The sequence below is a fragment of the Anomaloglossus baeobatrachus genome, chromosome 4 (genome assembly GCF_048569485.1).
Source record: "Anomaloglossus baeobatrachus isolate aAnoBae1 chromosome 4, aAnoBae1.hap1, whole genome shotgun sequence".
Lineage (NCBI taxonomy): Eukaryota > Metazoa > Chordata > Amphibia > Anura > Aromobatidae > Anomaloglossus > Anomaloglossus baeobatrachus.
Window position 1 is genome coordinate 693,597,567 of NC_134356.1, and position 19,502 is coordinate 693,617,068.

Genomic DNA, 19,502 nt, shown 5'->3' on the forward strand with positions numbered 1-19,502 from the left:
CCGCGAGTCACCTGAGTGACGGCACCACTGATCGCATGGCTCACTTCAGTCACTCAGAGGATTTGCGGTCATCAGTGAGTCCAGTGATCACAAATCAGACCGCGGCACACAGACAGAGCCACTCGATCACATTGAAGTCGGGTGAAGTTCATCCGAGTTCATTCTGATCAACCGGCTCTAACTGGCAGCCAGACATGTTCTATGGGTATGTAGTAGAGCCAAGTGGGACCGCACTGTCAAAAATGCATCCAAAATGCATTCAAAATGCATCCAAAATACAGCATTTTGGATACTTTTTGAAACGTACATGGAGTCTAAAGTATGAGGAAGGGAATGTGAATGAGCAGAGCTGCAGTGTAAAGCATGGGAAAGGAAATGTAAATGAGCAGAGCTGCAGTGTAAAGCATGGGAAAGCAAACGTGAATGAGCAGAGCTGCAGTGTAAAGCATGACAAAAGGGAACGTGAATGAGCAGAGCTGCAGCATAAAGCATGGGAAAGGAAACGTGAATGAGCAGAGCTGCAGTGTAAAGCACGGGAAAGGAAACATGAATGAGCACACCTGCAGTGTAAAGTATGGGAAAGGAAACATGAATGAGTAGAGCTGCAGTGTAAAGCATGACAAAAGGGAACGTGAATGAGCAGAGCTGCAGCATAAAGCATGGGAAAGGAAACGTGAATGAGCAGAGCTGCAGTGTAAAGCACGGGAAAGGAAACATGAATGAGCACACCTGCAGTGTAAAGTATGGGAAAGGAAACATGAATGAGTAGAGCTGCAGTGTAAAGCATGACAAAAGGGAACGTGAATGAGCAGAGCTGCAGTGTAAAGCACGGGAAAGGAAACATGAATGAGCACACCTGCAGTGTAAAGTATGGGAATGGAAACGTGAATGAGTAGAGCTGCAGTGTAAAGCATGACAAAAGGGAACGTGAATGAGCAGAGCTGCAGTGTAAAGCATGGGAAAGGAAGCATAAATGATCAGAGCTGCAGTGTAAAGCATGGGAAAGGAAACGTGAATGAGGAGCGCTGTAGTGTAAAGCATGACAAAAGGAAACGTGAATGAGCAGAGCTGCAGTGTAAAGCATGACAAAAGGGAACGTCAATGAGGAGAGAGGGAGACCAGGTATGATTCCAGATGATTTCCAACCTTCTACAGGCTGTGCCCATACGGTTTCTTCTCAATTTCCCCTCTTTTACTTTGGTTTGAAAGCGGTTCTGGCAACTACGTTAAACGCCACATCATTTTTTTTTAAATTATTTCATGAAATTCATGAAATAATTAAAAAAAGAGCTTTGCTATATTTTTGTTTCCCAGGTGGGTATAAATAGGCAGCTGGGGGTTGGGGGCGCTCTATCTAACTCTTCCAGCTGCTCTGGTGCTGGGTGACTCGCCGGGTAATAATGGGGTTAGGGCTAGCTGTGTATTATCAGCTGGCCCTATGCCCGAAATTCATGGTGTCATGCCAGTATTAGACATGGCCACCAGGAATTTCTAGTAAAGATAAAAAAAACACAAGACAGAGAAAAATATTCTTATTAGAAATAAAACACAACACAATTAGTGATTCCATCTTTATTGAATTAAAGACCCCCTCCCTACGCCATTGTCCTGGGTCGAGGGTCCCGCGATGTACAATCCGGGCAAATGTATGTAAAGCGCTGTGGAATTAATAGCGCTATATAAATGAATAAAATTATTATTATAATTATTATTATAATATCATCCGATCGGTTTGCTGGAAGGCAAACCAATCAGATTATATGTTAGGTTCAAGGACGTGAATCAAATGACACATCAGCTGATTGTATAAATGCCGTTTATACAATCAGCTGATGCATCAGTAGAAAAAAAAATACACAGTTCTTTGTAGACTCCCATCCCATTGCTCCTGGAGCCGCCCGTAATCAGCTGATGTAGTCACATGGTGATCAGGGGCTGTTGTCAGGTGACCGCATCAGCTGATCAGCATCAGGTCCTGCAGTGATGGGTCGTCTCCCGGGAGTCTGCACAGAAGTGAGTATGCTATTTATTTTTTCTTCAGTTTACTTTCGATTTCACTTTGCAGTGAATGTACAGGCAGAGAGAACCTGCTGCACATATGTTGCAAAGAAAAAGTTCATGTCTCCCGTCCCATTGTTCCAGGAGCCGCCGGTAATCAGCTGATGCGGTCACCTGGTGATCAAATGATATAGTCAGGTGACCGCATGAGCTGATCAGTGTCAGGTCCTGGAGTCTCTTGACGTCTCCCAGGAGTCTCCACAAAAGTGAGGATGCAGATTGTTTTTTCCTCTCTCTCACTCGCTCCCGCCCGCTCCCGCTGCCGCACTCGCCCCTGCTTTCTCTCCTGCTCCCATTCTCTCTCTCACTCCCGTCCCGCTCCCACTCAGTCCAACGTGAAATTATTCGGGTTTCCCATAGACTTACATTGGGCGTCAGATATTTGCGAATACTGGAATAGCGGCGAGGTATTCGCCGGATACGCAGTGAAGCGAATAATAGGGTATTCGATCATCCAAATTTACCAACAATCAGAGAGATGACTGTTGGCTAGCCATGATTTTAGACTAGATTCTCCCTGCACCACAATGCATTTCAGCTGGATGTGCGTCCCAGGAGACACCTTCAGCTGAAGTTGAGAGTAGGGTCGACAGGCCCCTCTACCACCCCAGGCTGGATTACATTTGCATCCTCTGCGACAGGGATCGTTATGCATATTTTCATCTCCTTACCGGCCTCATCATATTTTTGAACCATCCAGCTTCTTTTACTGCATAACTGCACCAGCCACAAATGTCCTGCCTGCCCATTGTGTTTTATGGTGCTAGTTTGTATCGCTGCTGTTACCGCCCTACACTGCAGGACGTCTCCTTGTCAGCCACATCATATCCTTCTACCATGTATCTTCTGCCACTGCCACTACACAGACATGTCAGCCACACATCGTCAAGCTGACCATAGTGTTTTATATTGCTAGACAATACTGATACTGGGAGATGTACTCTCTTCAGGGTACAGAAACATGAAACAGCTTCCAAAATAGGAATACATTTTTTAAAGGCTTGTAATCAAGATATTGTTTTTTCACTTTGAAAACAGCTAGAATGTTCTTCCTCCCTAAGGCTATGTGCGCACACTGCATCCTGACCAGTGCAGAAACAAATGCACCTTCTGGCAGACTTGACGCTGCGTTTTTGCAAAAATAATGCATCCAAAACGCATGTATTTTGGATGCATTTTGCATGCATTTTACATGCATTTTGGATGCCTTTTGTCAGTGTGGTCTCCGGCAATTCAGCTCTGCTACATGCCCGCTGACAGCAGACACAGTTAGAGACGGGTGATGAGAATGAACTCGGATGAACTTAACCCGACTTCATTGTCATCCCGCGGCTCTGTCTCTGTTCGTTGACATGAACTCAGATGAACCTCCGAGGTCAGTGCCAGGATACATGAGTTCGCAGCAGTGACGTCAGAGCTTCACCCGATTTCACTGACATCGCATGTCTCTCTCTCTCTCTGTCGCAGCCTGATTTGCGGTCACACGAGAAGGACTCACCTGTGACCGCTAAACCCCTGAGTGACTGAAGTGAGCTGCGCGATCAGCGGTGCCCTCACTCAGGTGACAGCACCGCTGATTGCACAGCTCACTTCAGTTGCTGCGTGGAGCTGACAGAGAGTGGTGGTGTTCTACAGCCACTCCTGTCAGCTTCATGTAGCAGAGCTGGATGCGTCGCGGGACCTCGTGAGGATTACGCCAGACTTGAAGGGGTATTTGGGGATTTTAATAAAATGGTGGAAGAGGGTGTGTTTTTTTCGGCTTTTGTTTCAAATAAAGAATTTTTTTGGGTGTATCTGTTGATTTACTTTCCCTTACAGGTTAATCATTGGGGATGTCTCAGACGCCTGCCATGATTAACCTAGGACTTAGTGGCAGCTAAGGGCTGCCATTAACTGCTGATTACCCTGATTGCCAATGCACCAGGGCAATTTCGGATGAGCCGGGTAGAGTCCCAGAACTGTCGCAGCTAATGGATGCAGCTATTCCGGGCAGCTGCTGTCTAATATTTTTAGGATAGGGGGATCCCTATAACATGGCGCTCTCCATCCTGAGAATACTAGCCCACAGCTGTGTGGCTTTATCTTGGCTGGGTATCATTTGGTGGGGACAGCACTTTTTTTTTTTAAATTATTTATTTATGTATTTTTTGCACGATATAGACACACCCACCGGCGGGTGTGATTGGTTGAAGTGAGACAGCTGTCACTCAAGGTGGGGGCATGTCTGACTGCATCCAATCATAGGCGCCGATGGACTGGGGAAGCAGGGAATACGAGATGGAATAATGAGCGGCAGCCATTTTCAAAACAGGAGAAGCCGCCCCAGAGTGAACACCGTGCAGAGCCGTGCCGGTGATCATAGATCGGTGAGTATGAAAAAGGGGTTGGGGGGGAGAGACCGACATGGACAGAGAGAGAGACCGAAAGACCTGCGTCTGTTATGAAAAAAAAAAAAGGATTGCAACAAAAATACAGTGCAAATGCAATGCTTAGCATTTTGGTAGCATTTTTCTACAACTCATTGATTTCAATGGGTGTAGAACGCTGCCAAAACGGACAAAAAAAGTGACATGATGCTTTTTTAAATGCAGAGATTTTGTCCAATTTTTGACAATCAAAATGCTGCGTTTAAAAAAAGCATCGTGCGCACGGATTTTGCATGATTCTCAGAGACTTTGCTGGGGAACCAGAACGCATGAATTTTGACAAATGTGACGCTGCAGCTTAAAATGCTGCAGAAACGCAAAAAAAAAAAAATGCAACGTGCGCATGAGCCCTAAAAATGTTTTTAAATTTGGACAATTTGATAAAAATATAAAAATTCAAATGAAATTTTTATATTTTCAAAATATAAAATATAAATATAAAATGCAAAATACAAAATATAAAATATAATCATTCTGAGAATAGCAAATCTGTTGATAGTCCAAAAAGGTAGATAATTATTTTACCTACTGTCGAGAAGCCGTTATCTCTTCTATTAAAGTAGCACATCTGTTTTTAGCTAAACACAAGAAAGGCAAGCCGCTGCCTCAAGGAGGATAACTGTTTTTACAATGTAACTAGCCTTCAGAATCTGAAAATGCAGTGTGTTCTTAAATTGTTTGTTGATTGCTAACAGTTAGGGATACTTTGCACACTACGACATCGCAAGCCGATGCTAGCGATGCCGAGCGCGATAGTCCCCGCCCCCGTTGCAGCTGCGATCTCTTGTGATAGCTGCCGTAGTGAACATTATCGCTTCGGCAGCTTCACATGCACTTACCTGCCCTGCGACGTCGCTCTGGCCGGCGACCCGCCTCCTTCTTAAGGGGGCGGGTCGTGCGGCGTCACAGCAACGTCACACGGCAGGCGGCCAATAGAAGCGGAGGGGCAGAGATGAGCGGGATGTAAACATTCCGCCCACCTCCTTCCTTACGCATAGCTGGCATGAGCCACAGGCCGCAGGTAAGGAGATGTTCCTCGCTCCTGCGGCTTCACACACAGCGATGTGTGCTGCCGCAGGAACGAGGAACAACATCGTAACATCGGTCTTTCCGAAATTATGGAAATGACCGACGCTACACCGATGATACGATTTCGACGCTTTTGCGCTCGTTAATCATATCAAAAACGATTTACACACTCCGATATCGACAACGACGCCGGATGTGCGTCACTTTCGATTTGCCCCACCGGCATCGCACCTGCGATGTCGTAGTGTGCAAAGTACCTCTTACTATCTGTTCACCCACAGCCAGAGGGGTGGAGGTCACATGGACATTGATAGGACTATGCTTCTATTACAGTTCTCATAAGTGGCACAATACAGTTCTATAATACAATATATTTTTTGTTCAATATTTACAGGAATATTTACTTGAGAATTTCTTTTTTTTAAAAAAATGTAAAAATTCAACAAAATGGCAAATTCAAATTTCAACAGATTTATCCAACTTTAGACATAATGTTGTACAATTTTGTAGCATGATCAAGAAATGACTTCTGACAAAAAGTAGAAAGTAAAAAAGTAACCCTTTAAATACATAGGGCATACTTTGACATCCTATGTCAGCTTCTTGTCTTTGATGTGCATTTCGGCTGATCTGCAGACTTTAAAGGACGCTTTACACGCTACAATATATCTTACGATGTGTCTCGGCGGGGTCATGTCGTAAGTGACGCACATCCGGCATCGTAAGTATGATTGTAGCGTGTAAAACTTCCGTGCAATTGCAATTGAACAAAAATCTGTTCATCGCATGCACATCGTTCATTTCTCAAAGATTGAACGTGCGGTTGTGCAATGTTCCCGAGGCAGCACATATCGCAGTGTGTGACACCCCGGGAACATTGAACGACAGTTTACCTCCGTCTGCGGCTCCCGCCGGTAATGCGGAAGGAAAGAGGTAAGCAGGATGTTTACGTCCCGCTCATCTCCACCCCTCCGCTTCTATTGGCCGGCTGCCGCGTGACGTCGATGTAACGCCGAACGTCCCTCCCACTCCAGGAAGTGGACGTTCGCCGCCCACATCAAGGTCATATGGACGGGTAAGTACGTGTGACGGGGGGTAATCGTTTGTTTGGCACATTCAACAAATTAAACGTGCCGCACATACGATGGGGGCGGTTATGATCGCATATGATATCGTATGCTGGATCGTAAGGTGTAAAGCAGGCTTAATAGGTGAGGGTTGATCAGAGAGCTACCAGCTGCCATTAACTAATTAATTCCTGCTTTCAATCTATGAGAATGAATGTCAGCAGGGAGCACTCTATTCAGTGCTAACCAGCAACATGATATTAGGGCACTGATGGGTTGTCATCACAGCCATGGGTCAGCTGATGACTCCTGCGTCCGTCATGACAATTTTAATGTGAATGGTTGATTAGCACTGTTGTTCATGGGAAATCAGTATTTCTGCTGCACAGAGTAATGTTGACCCACTGCTCTGTATAGCACAAGCGAGCAGAAGATCACAGCTTCAAGTACCCTAAGAGCACTAGTGAAAATCAAAAAAAGGGGGGAAAAAACTTTCAAAAAATAAAAAAACTCAAAAGTTCAAATTATCCTTTTTGTCTCATTGAATATAAAATGCGGCTACTGGGCAAATATAGAAATGGCTGTTTTTGTGCTAAATATCTAATTTTTTTCTTAGATTTCCTTTAGCAGTAATGCATGTCTATAGTCTTATATTCATGGTTTGCATGCTTAACCCTTTCGCACCAAAGCTTGTTTTTGCCTTCGTGACGAGGCCAATTTTTTTCATTTCTGACCAGTGTCGCTTTGACAGGTTATAACTCTGGAACGCTTCAACAGATCCCAGTGATTCTGAGATTCTTCTTTTGTGACATATTGTACTTCAGGATAGGGGTAAAAATAAGATGATACCTTTTGTGTTTATTTGTGAAAATATTGGAAATTTGGCAAAAAATTTTAAACTTTAGCAATTTTGAAACTTTTAATTGTTATCCCATTAAACCAGAAAATTCTGTTACAAAAAAATAGATAATAAATAACATTTCCCACATGTCTACTTTACATCAGCGCAATTTCTGAAAAATACCTTTTTAGTTAGGAAGTTAGAAGGGTTCAAAGTTCATCAGTAATTTCTTATTTTTCCAACAAAATTTACAAAACCACATCACATTTGAAGTGACTTTAAGAGGTTTAGGTGACAGAAAATACAAAAAAGTGACCCCCATTCTAAACAATGTCCCCCTCACACTGCTCAATACCACATCCAAGAAATGAATTAACCCTTTAGATTTTTCACAGGAACCATGGCAATGTGGAAGGGAAAAATGAAAATGTTACTTTTTCCCACAAAAAATGTTATTTTAGCCTAAAATTTTGCATTTTCACAAGGGTAACAGGATAAAATACACCATAAGATGTATTGTACAATTTCTACTGAACACGCCAATACCTCATATGTGGTGAAAATCAATTGTTTGGGCGCACGGCAGGGCTTGGAAGGGAAACAGCGCCATTTGAATTTTTGAAAGCAAAATTGGCTGCAATCATTAGCAGACACCATGTCACACTTGGAGACCCCCTAGGTAGCTAACCAATGGAGCTCCTCCACAAGTGACCCTATTTTTGAAACTAGACCCCTCAAGGAATTTATCTAGATGTTTGATGAGCATCTCAAACCCCCAGGGGCTTCACAGAAGTTTATAATGGTGTCATGAAAATTAAAAAATACACTTTTAACAAAAAATTGTTACTTCAACTAGGTAGCTTTCTTTTCCACAAAGGTTTCAGGAAAAAATGCACCAAAAACTGTATTCTGCATTTTCGACCTGAGTACGCAGATACCTCATACATGGTGGAGTTTCACTATTTGAGCGCACGGCAGGGCTCGGAAGGTGGAGCGCCATTTGGATTTTAGAGTGCACAATTGTCTGGAATAGATAGTGGACACCATGTTGCATTTGGAGAGCCATCCATGTGAGGTCTTATTTTTTGTGGGACGAGTTGACATTTCTATTGGTGCTTTTTTCAGGCACAAAACATTTTTGGATTTTTTTTATTCTCATTTTTGGTAGTTAGAATTAACATGAAACAGGAAATCAGGCATAGGTTTTTGCAATTTTGTTTTTATGCTGTTCCCTGTTTGGTGAAAGTAACAACACAGGTTTATTCTTCCGGTCAGTACGGTTACACCAATACCACATTTACATAATCTTTTATGTTTTGCCGCTTTTACACCATTAAAACAATTTTTTACAAAAAATATTTTTTTTTCGCATTGCTGCATTCTCAGAGCTGTAACTTTTTTTTATCTTTCCACTGATGGAGCTGGGTGGTGGTTTGTTGTTTGTGGGACAAGATGTAGTTTTCAGTGATAACATTTCTGTTTATGTTCAACTTTTTGATTCTGTTTTATTCCACTTTTTTTCTGCAGTATGATGAAAAATCATTTTTTATGCATTTTTTTAAACTGTTCACTGAAGGGGTTAAACAGTGTTACAGTGTTATAGATCAGGTCAGGTTGGAAGCCGTGATAACAAATACGTGCACTTTTTTCTGTTTACTTTAGTTTTCATACAAATAAATGTATTTTTTGGTATAACTTTTTATTTTTTTATATTTTGTAAATTGTTTTTATCTTATTTTTAATTCTTTTACCCCGTCCCTACAGTGCTAGCCAAAAGTATTGGCACCCCTGCAATCCTGTAACATAATACTCAGTTTCTTCCTGAAAATGATTGCAATCACAAATTCTTTGGTATTATTAACTTCATTTAATTTGCCATCAATGAAAAAAAATAAAAAAAAATTGGCATAAAGCCAAATTGGATATAATTCCACACCAAACATAAAAAAGGGGGTGACAAAAGTATTGGCACTGTTTGAAAAATCATGTAATGCTTCTCTAATTTGTGTAATAACAGCGCCTGTAACTTACCTGTGGCACCTAACAGGTGTTGGCAATAACTAAATCACACTTGCAGCAGGTGACATGGATTAAAGCTGACTCAACCTCTGTCCTGTGTCCTTGTGTGTACCACATTGAGCATGGAGAAAAGAAAGAAGACCAAAGAACTGTCTGAGGACTTGAGAATCCAAATTGTGAGGAAGCATGAGCAATCTCAAGGCTACAAGTCCATCTCCAAAGACCTGAAAGTTCCTGTGGCTACGGTGCGCAGTGTCATCAAGAAGTGTAAAGCCCATGGCACTGTGGCTAACCTCCCTAGCTGTGGAAGTAAAAGAAAAATTGAAGAAAGATTTCAACGCAAGATTGTGCAGATGGTGGATAAAGAACGTCGACTAACATCCAAACAAGTTCAAGCTGCCCTGCAGTCCGAGGGTACAACAGTGTCAACCCGTACTATCCATCTGCGTCTGAATGAAAAGGGACTGTATGGTAGGATACCCAGGAAGACCCCACTTCTTACCCCAAGACATAAACAAGCCAGGCTGGAGTTTGCCAAAACTTACCTGAGAAAGCCTAAAATGTTTTGGAAGAATTTTCTCTGGTCAGATGAGACAAAAGTAGAGCTTTTGGGAAAAGCCATCAACCTAGAGTTTTGAGGGGAAAAAAAAGAGGCATTCAAAGAAAAGAACACGGTCCCTACAGTCAAACATGGTGGAGGTTCCCTGATGTTTTGCGGTTGCTTTGCTGCCTCTGGCACTGGACTACTTGATCGTGTGCATGGCATTATGAAGTCTGAAGACTACCAACAAATTTTGCAGCATAATGTAGGGCCCAGTGTGAGAAAGCTGGGTCTCCCTCAGAGGTCATGGGTCTTCCAGCAGGATAATGACCCAAAACACACTTCAAAAAGCACTAGCAAATGGTTTGAGAGAAATCACTGGAGACTACTAAAGTGGCCAGCAATGAGCCCAGACCTGAACCCCATAGAAGACCTGTGGAGAGATCTCAAAATGGCAGCTTGGAGAAGGCCCCCTTCACATCTCAGGGACCTGGAGCAGTTTGCCAAAGAAGAATGGTCTAAAATTCCAGCAGAGCATTGTAAGAAACTCATTGATGGTTACCGGAAGCGGTTGTGCGCAGTTATTTTGGCTAAAGGTTGTGCAACCAAGTATTAGGCTAAAGGCTGCTTTACACCAGACAATCTATCGTGCGATGGATCGTTGGGGTCACGGTTTTTGTGACGCACATCCGGCATCGCTGGTGATGCCTGCCTGTGTGACACCTCCTAGCAACGCAGTATCGCTCACAAATCGTGAGTCGTGTACTGGTCGCTAGGTTCCATAATATCGTTTAATTTAATTGTTCATCGTTTCCGTGGTAGCACACGCCGCTCCGTGTGACACCCCGGGAACGTTGAACAGCAGCTCACCTGCGTCACGCGGCCGCCGCCGGCTATGTGAAGGAAGGAGGTGGGCGGGATGATTACGTCCCGCTCATCTCCGCCCCTCCGCTTCCATTGGCCGGCGGCCGTGTGACGTCGCTGTGACACCGAACGTCCCTCCCACTGCAGGAAGTGGACGTTCGCCGCCCACAGCGTGGTCGCACGAGAGGGAAGTACGTGTGACGGGGGTTATCGACTTTGTGTGACACGGGCAGCTATTTGCCCGTGATGCAAAAAGGACGGGGGCGGGTACGATCGATTGTGAAATTGCACAATCGGTCGTACCATGTAAAGCAGCCTTAAGGGTGCCAATACTTTTGTCTGGCCCATTTTTGGAGTTTTGTGTGAAATGATCAATGATTTGAATTTTGTTTCATTCTCTTTTGTGTTTTTTTCATTGCAAGCAAAATAAATGAAGATAATAATACAAAAGAATTTGTGATTGCAATCATTTTCAGGAAGAAACTGAGTATTATCTGACAGAATTGCAGGGGTGCCAATACTTTTGGCCAGCACTGTATATGCAACCTTCACTTTTCGTAGTCTGATCACTGGTATAATGCATTGCCACGCAGCTACAGGATAGTAATACATTATACAGGTAGTGTCAGGCTGCAGATCACCTGTCAGATTCTGCTGCTGGCTGGATCTCACAGGCCACCGTACATGGCAGACCAGGGGTCCTGTGACCTCTGGTTGCCATTACAACCCTCAGGTCCTCCGTGATCGTGACACAGTAGACCCGGGAGAGGTAAGAGAAGCAGCTCTCTGTACCTCTGAACCCTCTATGTGCCATGATCACCATTGATCACCGCACATAGACGATCTTAAAGGGTTAACATTACCAGGACCTGATCCAATCAAACCCTTGTGATGTCTCAGGGCAGATCTATCATTCTGCACTGGAAACCCGGTGATAGCTGCATCTAGGTGGTCGGGATCCCCTCCTGACTGCAGACTGTTGATAAATGTTGGCTCTGCACAAAGCCCAGCAGAAGTAGACGTTTATTTACTGTCGGCAGTCCTGAAGCGGTTTAGCATTTCAGAGTACATCCGTATTTTTTTGTTATTATATGTCATGTTTAGTTTTGCATCTGTTCAGACTGCACCTTGGGAATGCCGTCAGTTTTCTTTGTCTAGATTATGGCGTCATGTCCTCTGACTGTCCACCCCTCGCCCATTAGAGACAGGTGATTTTATTCTATAGTTGCAGGTTCCTACTTGCCCAAACACATGGAGGGTTTTTTAACCCAGAAAGAGGAGTCAGAGTAGGTAACCAATGTACAATATGCCTTGGCGCTGTTACTGGGCAGATATAGAAATGGCCATTTGTGTATGCTAAATATCTCAATTTTCCTAGATGTCCTTTAGCAGTAATGCATATCTATATTCTTATGATCATGGTTTGTGTGACGCCCCTGGACTAGTCAGGGCGTCACAGGGGACTGCACGATCTTTATTCTTAGTGCAGGACTCAACCCCTCTTAGTTCTGGGTTCCTAACCTGCAGCACTGCCTTCATCAGATTGCAAAAATCCCAATCACACCTCGCACCACACCCTGTCAGGCACACCAGTGGGCTGCTAAGCTGGAATAGGGCCCCCCACCTAGGGGTCAGGCATGGAGGTGGGAGGTGACAAGTCAGTTCAGTGGTAGCCCTCGAGCAGTGAGGAGCTCAGACAAAGCTGGGAGTTGGAGCTGCCAGGGGAGAAGTAGATTGGGTAGCAGACAGGGGTCTGGCCCCGGTGGAGTCAGAGACCCGGTCGTGGGATATTGGGACTGGGTGCCTGGCTTAGTCTAGGAGGACGGCCAGCAGCAGTCCAATAGCTGGTCTAGGACCGAAAGTATGTCGGGGTACTGAACCCTAGGTTGGGGAGAAGCTTCAAGCAACCTGGCAATTAACCTGTGGTGGATAGTGCCTTTTTGGACTGTCCCCACGAAGCTCAGAGAACAGGGGCACTAGCACAACGAGGGGGATAGGGCTTTCCAACCAAAATAGCCCACTGAAATCCCAAGCGTGATCTCCTGAGAGCACAGCTCCTTCCCACTAAAAACTGGGGAGCGGAGGCCCAGACAGCTTCAAGCTTACAAGTCACTTAGACACTACTAAAATCTGTACACGGAGGCAGGCTCCGGACCATCAAGCAGTACTGCAGCAGACAGAACCCGGTCAAGCTCCCCCAAGAGGGCAGCGGCACCCAGAGACTTGGTTTGGTGAGTGAGTACCTGAACATCCCCTGCTACCAGCAAGTCTGCGCTCCCCTGCCATCCATCCTCTCTATCCAGAGTCCTGGGGCCTTTCACTACCCATGAAGGGTAACGTCATCTGACTGTCCCACTCCATCACCCTGGGTACTCCCAATGGCAGTGGCAGTACTCCCTATTACCGCACACCACAGGTGGCGTCACAAACTATTATTCCCCTGTAAATAATCCCCATCACGTTTTAGAATGACCCTGAGCCCCCAGGTCTTGAGACCCTCGAGCCACAAGTAGCGACTCCCGGATCCGAGCGGTTCGACCACTACTGGGGCGGTACATTGGAATACTTTAGCATTTCAGAGTAAGTGTATTTTTTTGTTATTATATGTCATATTCAGTTTTGCATAGGCCGTCAGTTTTTTTTGTCTCATATGGCTAAACTTACACAAAAATAAAATTTATGGCTCTTGTATAAAGGAAAGAGAGGAGGAAAGCGCTAAAATGGAAAATGGCCCTGATAGGAAACAGTTAAAATTATGTTATGTTCTAAATTGACATTTGACATGTTTTACGTTAACAGCTGATTAGTTGATAAAAATCTGAAAAATTCAGTAAATAGTGAAAAATTTGAAATTTGAAATCCACATAAATTATGTACAAAATATAGACACTCAGGGGACGATTGTGGATCTCTCTGGACTCATTAAGTGTACGACATGAACCTATAAAATGTCTGCGGTTGGATATTGTATGCATTGCCTTCTATGTTTCTGGACACCTCATGCAGTTCTGTGACTTATATGAAGTATTGATATGATTTACGTGAAGAATAATATTATCAACCCAAGTCTGTATGTTTCACTGTACATTATGTGAGGCTGACGCACAAGGGTCAACATATGGAAGTCTTACGCAACCAAGAAAATGCTCCTGTAAGTAATAATATGGTTAATATTCACGAGCTGGAACATATACACAAGTGACGTAACAGGAATTTGTCCATTCAATTTAAAGACCGTTCAAGAGAATAAAACAGATCAAAGATTGTGGTCCAAAAGGGTTGTCCCTAATGACATGAAGATCTGGAGTCAGCGCCGGCAATAAGTCATAGATTACTTAAGAAAATGTCACTGAAGTGGTTGTTCACCTTTGGGTACAATTTTTTGCTTAAGCACATAAAAATCATTTTGGAAGAAGGTTTCATTAAAAATGTTGCACTGATTTCTAAAACCTCCACGTGGAACTGTCTAATGACGACTGTAGAATTATCTGAGAATCTGTCAGTCTGCCCATTATGATGGGCTGAGAGTTTTAGGGTATGTCAAATGGCATTTTTTTCAGATGAGTGCGCTCCAAAACTTGTATGAAAAAGCACTAAAAATGCTAATAAGAATTTACATATGCACCGCAAAATCAAAACAACTTCTTGAATAAAACCTTTGTCCACCTTGCAAATTAGAGGGGGTGGTGAACTCATTATAAGAGATGAGCAAATTTATTTCCTTAAGTTCGAATTTCCAGAAATTTAAAGTTTCACGCAAATTCTGACTCTGAGTCATTTTAACAGTTCACAATAAAAAAAAACAAAAAGATCAAACCCAGCACCATTTCCCACACAGCTATTGTATCACAGAGGAGTCCATAAAAAGAAGGAAGGCGGCTCTACACGATGGGGTTCTGCAGTTTTAATGTGCAATTGTAAGAAAATTACAAAACGAGTGGGGAGGGGGGAGTGTAGGTACGCCGGACAACGGCCGTTTCATACTGAGGCAAAATGCTTCCACGGGTCCAAGCTTGTAATGTCAGCTGACTTCCTCTTTTCACATAGTAGGCTAATATAATTTTCCATTGCCATGCGGTCGTTTCCGTAATATCCTGTAGATATGAAATCTAGAATATTATCATAGTTTATAAGTGATAATCAATACTCGTGCCATCACAGATCAGTGGTTCCTAGCAGAGCACAATTTGCACAGTAGAGTCATTTTCCATATCCATAGTCACTGCGTAAGTCTCTCTTTCCTTGTAGAGTTTAGGCTGTTTTGTTTAATGGGGTCCTCTCATTATGTCTCCTGTAGAGTGTAAGCTCTGTTCTTCAGTGAAGTCATCTTTCTCTGTCGTATAAGGTGTATAATGCTATGGTTAGTGGAGTCCTCTATCTCCTGGAGAGTGTACTCTCTTATGGTTAGAGGGTACTATCTTACCTGTAGAGTGTAAGCTCTTATGTAAGCAGGGTTCACTCTCTCTCTCTCTCTCTCTCTCTCTCCTGTATAGTGTATGCTCCTATGGTCAGTGGGGTCCTCTCTTTCATGTAAAGTATAAGCTCTAATGGTCAGTGAGGTCCTCTCTTGTGTAGAGTGTCAGCTTATATGGTCAGCGGGGTCCTTTCTATCCTGTAGAGTGTAGGGTATTATGGTTAGTCGGGTACTCTCTTTATCGCTCTCTCTATAAAGTGTGAGTTTTTATGGTCCTTATGGTCAGCAGTCCATTTTTCTCTTTAAAATGCAAGCTTTTATGGTCAGCAGGGTCCTTTCTCCTGTAGGGTTTAAGTTCTTATAGTCAGTGGCGTCTTCTCCTTTTGGGTGGAGTGTAAACTTTTATGGTAAGCGTGGTTCTCTCTCTTCTAGAGAGTGTAAGCTCCTATTGTTAATGGGGTCCTCTCTCTCTTGCAGAGTGTAAAGTCATATGGTCAGGGAGGTCTTCTGTCTCCTACAGTGTGCTCTCTTATTGTCAGTGGGGGTCCTATTTTACTGCAAAATGTAAGCTCTTATGGTCAGCAGGGTCTTCTCTTTCCTGTAGAGTGTAAGCTCTTATGGTCAGTGGGGTCCTCTCTCTTCTCCTGTAGATTGCAAGCTCTTATGGTCAGCAAGGTCCTCTCTCTCCTCTGTAGATTGTCAGTTGTTATGATCAACAAGGTCCTTTCCCTTCTGTTCAGTGTATGTGCTTACAGGCAGTGACGTCTTATAGTTTTGGTTTAGTGTAAGCTGTTATGGTAAGCAGGGTTCTCTCTCTCTTCTATAGAGTGTAAGCTCTTATGGTCAGTGGGGTCTTCTCTCTTCTATAGAGTGTAAGCTCTTATGGTCAGTGGGGTCTTCCATCTCCTGTAGAGTGTAAGCTCTTATGGTCAGTGGGGTCCTCTCTCTCTTCTCTAGAGTGTAAGGTCTTATGGTCAGTGGGGTTCAATCTCTCCTCTAGAGTGTAAGCTCTTATGGTCAGTGGGGTTCTATCTCTCCTCTAGAGTGTAAGCTCTTATGGTCAGTGAGCACCTCTCTCCTGAAGAGTATAAGATCTTATACTCAGTGAGGTCCTCTTTCCTGTAGAGTGTAAGCTCTTATGATTAGCAGGGTTCCCTTTCTCTTCTCTCCCACATGTATTTCCCGAGAAATTGCAAGGTTTCCAACATATGCATAAGATAAATTTATTAGCCACAAATCAAAAGTTCTGAAAAATAATTTGTCAAAGCAGGCGAGTTCAAAGTTCAAATGACATGCTGATTTCATCTCATTATATTAGATATACACAGCAGTAGCTTTGGTCAACCCTTGAAAGCTTGTGTGCCATCTGCATTCCAAGGGAGTCAAGAAAACATTTGCGGGGACTTTATTTGCACATTTGTATAATTTTAAATAGTTCAAATGATAATGAAATGTAAATGACGAAGGACCTCTCTATTTGTCAACTTACTAAGTTAAGCCTGATTTACACGTTGCAATTTCGCATACGATATCGTATGCGATTTGCAACGCCCCCATCGTATGTGTGGCACGTTCAATTTGTTCAATGTGCCGCACAAACGATTAACCCCTGTCACACGCACTTACCCGTCCATATGACCTCAATGTGGGCGGCGAACGTCCACTTCCTGGAGTGGGAGGGACGTTCGGCGTCACATCGACGTCATGCGGCAGCTGGCCAATAGAAGCGGAGGGGCGGAGCTGAGCAAGATGTAAACATCCCGCCCACCTCCTTCCTTCCGCATTACCGGCCGGGAGCCGCAGGACGTAGGTAAGATCTGTTCATCGTTCCCGGGGTGTCACACACTGCGATGGGTGCTGCCTCGGGAACATTGAACAATCTGACGTTCAATTCATGAGGAATGGACGACGTGTATGCAATGAACGTTTTAACATTCAATCACAATCGCACGTTTGATATTTCCCATAATATGAATAGAGGGATCACAAAGATTATAGCTACAATGTCACAGTCTGTGTGAAGCTTCATTTTTGGAATTGAAAAACAAGAACATTTAGCCCAATTAATATTCTTCTCTACATTTTGTATTTAATTCAGGCAAAACTTCGTAACAATGTGACCTTAATATTTCTTCTGGGATTTCCAAATCTTCAGAGTTTCCAATTCCCTTTCTTTTCCCTACTGACTCTCATATACTGTGGGACTATTGTGGGAAACTTTCTAATCATTGTCCTTTTTCTACTGAGTAAATCCCTCCAGTCCCCCATGTACTTCTTCATTACCCAGCTATCGATCTTTGACATTCTGGTGACTACAGACATTGTCCCCGTCCTTCTTCACACGGTACTATTTGGAGGACACTTTATGACTCTAATTGGATGCATAATCCAGTTTTCTGTCTTTGTCATATCAGACTGCTCGGAATGTCTTCTCCTGTCGGTGATGTCCTATGACCGGTATTTGGCCATCTGTAACCCCCTCCGATATCATTCCATCATGAATCCTAAGTTTTGTGTGACATCTGTAACTATCATTTGGTTGCTCGGTTTTCTAGTAATGTTCATGTATGTCATTTCTATTAATAATTTACATTTCTGTGGACCACGCATCATTGACCATTTTTTCTGCGATTTTAAACCCATAATGAAGCTTTCCTGCTCGGACACTTCCATCATTTATATTGAGATTTTAATCATTGGATTTTTCAATGGATTTTGTCCTTTTATTATAATTGTGATATCCTATGTGTACATTGCCATCACCATTCTGAAGATCCCGTCCACCACCGGTAGACATAAAGCCTTCTCCACCTGCAGCTCCCACCTCATTGTGGTTTCCATACTTTATGGGACATTACTTGTTGTTTACATGTTTCCAATAAGAGAGAAGTCCCTCATCCTGAGTAATGCCATGTCTCTAAGTTATACGGTGCTGACCCCACTGCTTAACCCTATTATATACACTCTCAGGAACAAAGATTTTAAAAGAGCTTTTCATAAAATTAAACACGTCCTCTAATCTAGCCATGATGGATTGCATGAAGACCTATCTTTAAAAGGCACTTTGCACGCTGCAACATCACACGTGTGATCTCGTTGGGGTCAAATTGAAAGTGACGCACATCCGGCGTCGCAGGCGATATCATAGTGTGTAAATCCTGTATGATACGATTAACAAGCGCAAAAGCGTCGTAATCGTATCATCGATGTAGCCTCGGTCACTTCCATGATTTTGGAAATACCGATGTTACGATGTTGTTCCTCGTTCCTGCGGCAGCACACATCGCTGTGTGTGAAGCCGCAGGAGCGAGGAACATCTCCTACCTGCGTTCTGCGGCTCACGCCGGCTATGCAGGAGGACGGAGTTGGGCGGGATGTTTACGTCCTGCTCATCTCCGCCCCTCCGCTTCTATTGGCCGCCTGCCGTGTGACGCCACACGACCCGCCCCCTTAATAAGGAGGTGGGTTGCCGGCCAGAGCGACATCACACGGCAGGTGAGTGCATGTGAAGCTGCCGTAGGGATAATATTCGCTACGCCAGCTATCACCATGATATTGTAGCTGCGACAGGGGCGGGGACTATCGCGCTCGGCATCGCTACCATCGGCTTGCGATATCGTAGTGTGCAAAGTACCCCTAAGTCTATTATATCATAGTACAATAGACCTCATACAGTGGCTTGGGAGAAAAGAACATCATTTCGTGAATTAAAGGGAAGGTGCAGCGTTTTTTAATTTTTGTATTAATAATAGTGATTATGAAATCCATTATTATTACTACAAAAATAAACTTATTGTTTATTTAGTTTTTATTTAATTCTATTTTTACTGAAGCACTGGGGGCGGCCATGTTGAATTTGCAATGTGTAACGACAGTTACTCACCTCCTATACGAAAACCCCTGTGCATAAGGGCTGATAATCAGGCTCTGTCCCTATCTCCCCCTTTGTAGCTGCATCCTGCTGTGACCTGGACACGCCCCCTGGGCGTTTATTAACCCTTCAGGTGCTTCACAGGAACAAAAGCAATGTGAAATAAAAAAAAAATAAAATTTTCATTTTAACTAAAAATGTAGCTCTAGCCCCAATTTATTCACTTTTAAAAGAAATAACACAACAAAATGGAACCAAGAATTATACTAACCAAAATAAACGAATGTTGTCATGCTGCTTCCGGGTCCAATCATTAACCCTTGTTCACTGCTTCCCCTACCCACCCTCTATAACTATGTCTGTGATTGTTTG

The 19,502-nt window shown here is 43.5% G+C and overlaps 1 protein-coding gene across 1 annotated transcript in view; it reads left to right on the forward strand.

Annotated features, from left to right (window-relative positions):
• The window catches only part of LOC142302991 (olfactory receptor 5V1-like), a 19,532-nt gene extending 1,254 nt beyond the window's left edge, over positions 1 to 18,278 (forward strand). Inside the window, exon 2 of the mRNA XM_075344092.1 lies at positions 17,358 to 18,278. Within this exon, the coding sequence (XP_075200207.1) occupies positions 17,358 to 18,278 (921 nt within the window). The remainder of the gene's footprint in view (positions 1 to 17,357) is intronic.
• The last annotated feature ends 1,224 nt before the right edge of the window (positions 18,279 to 19,502 follow it).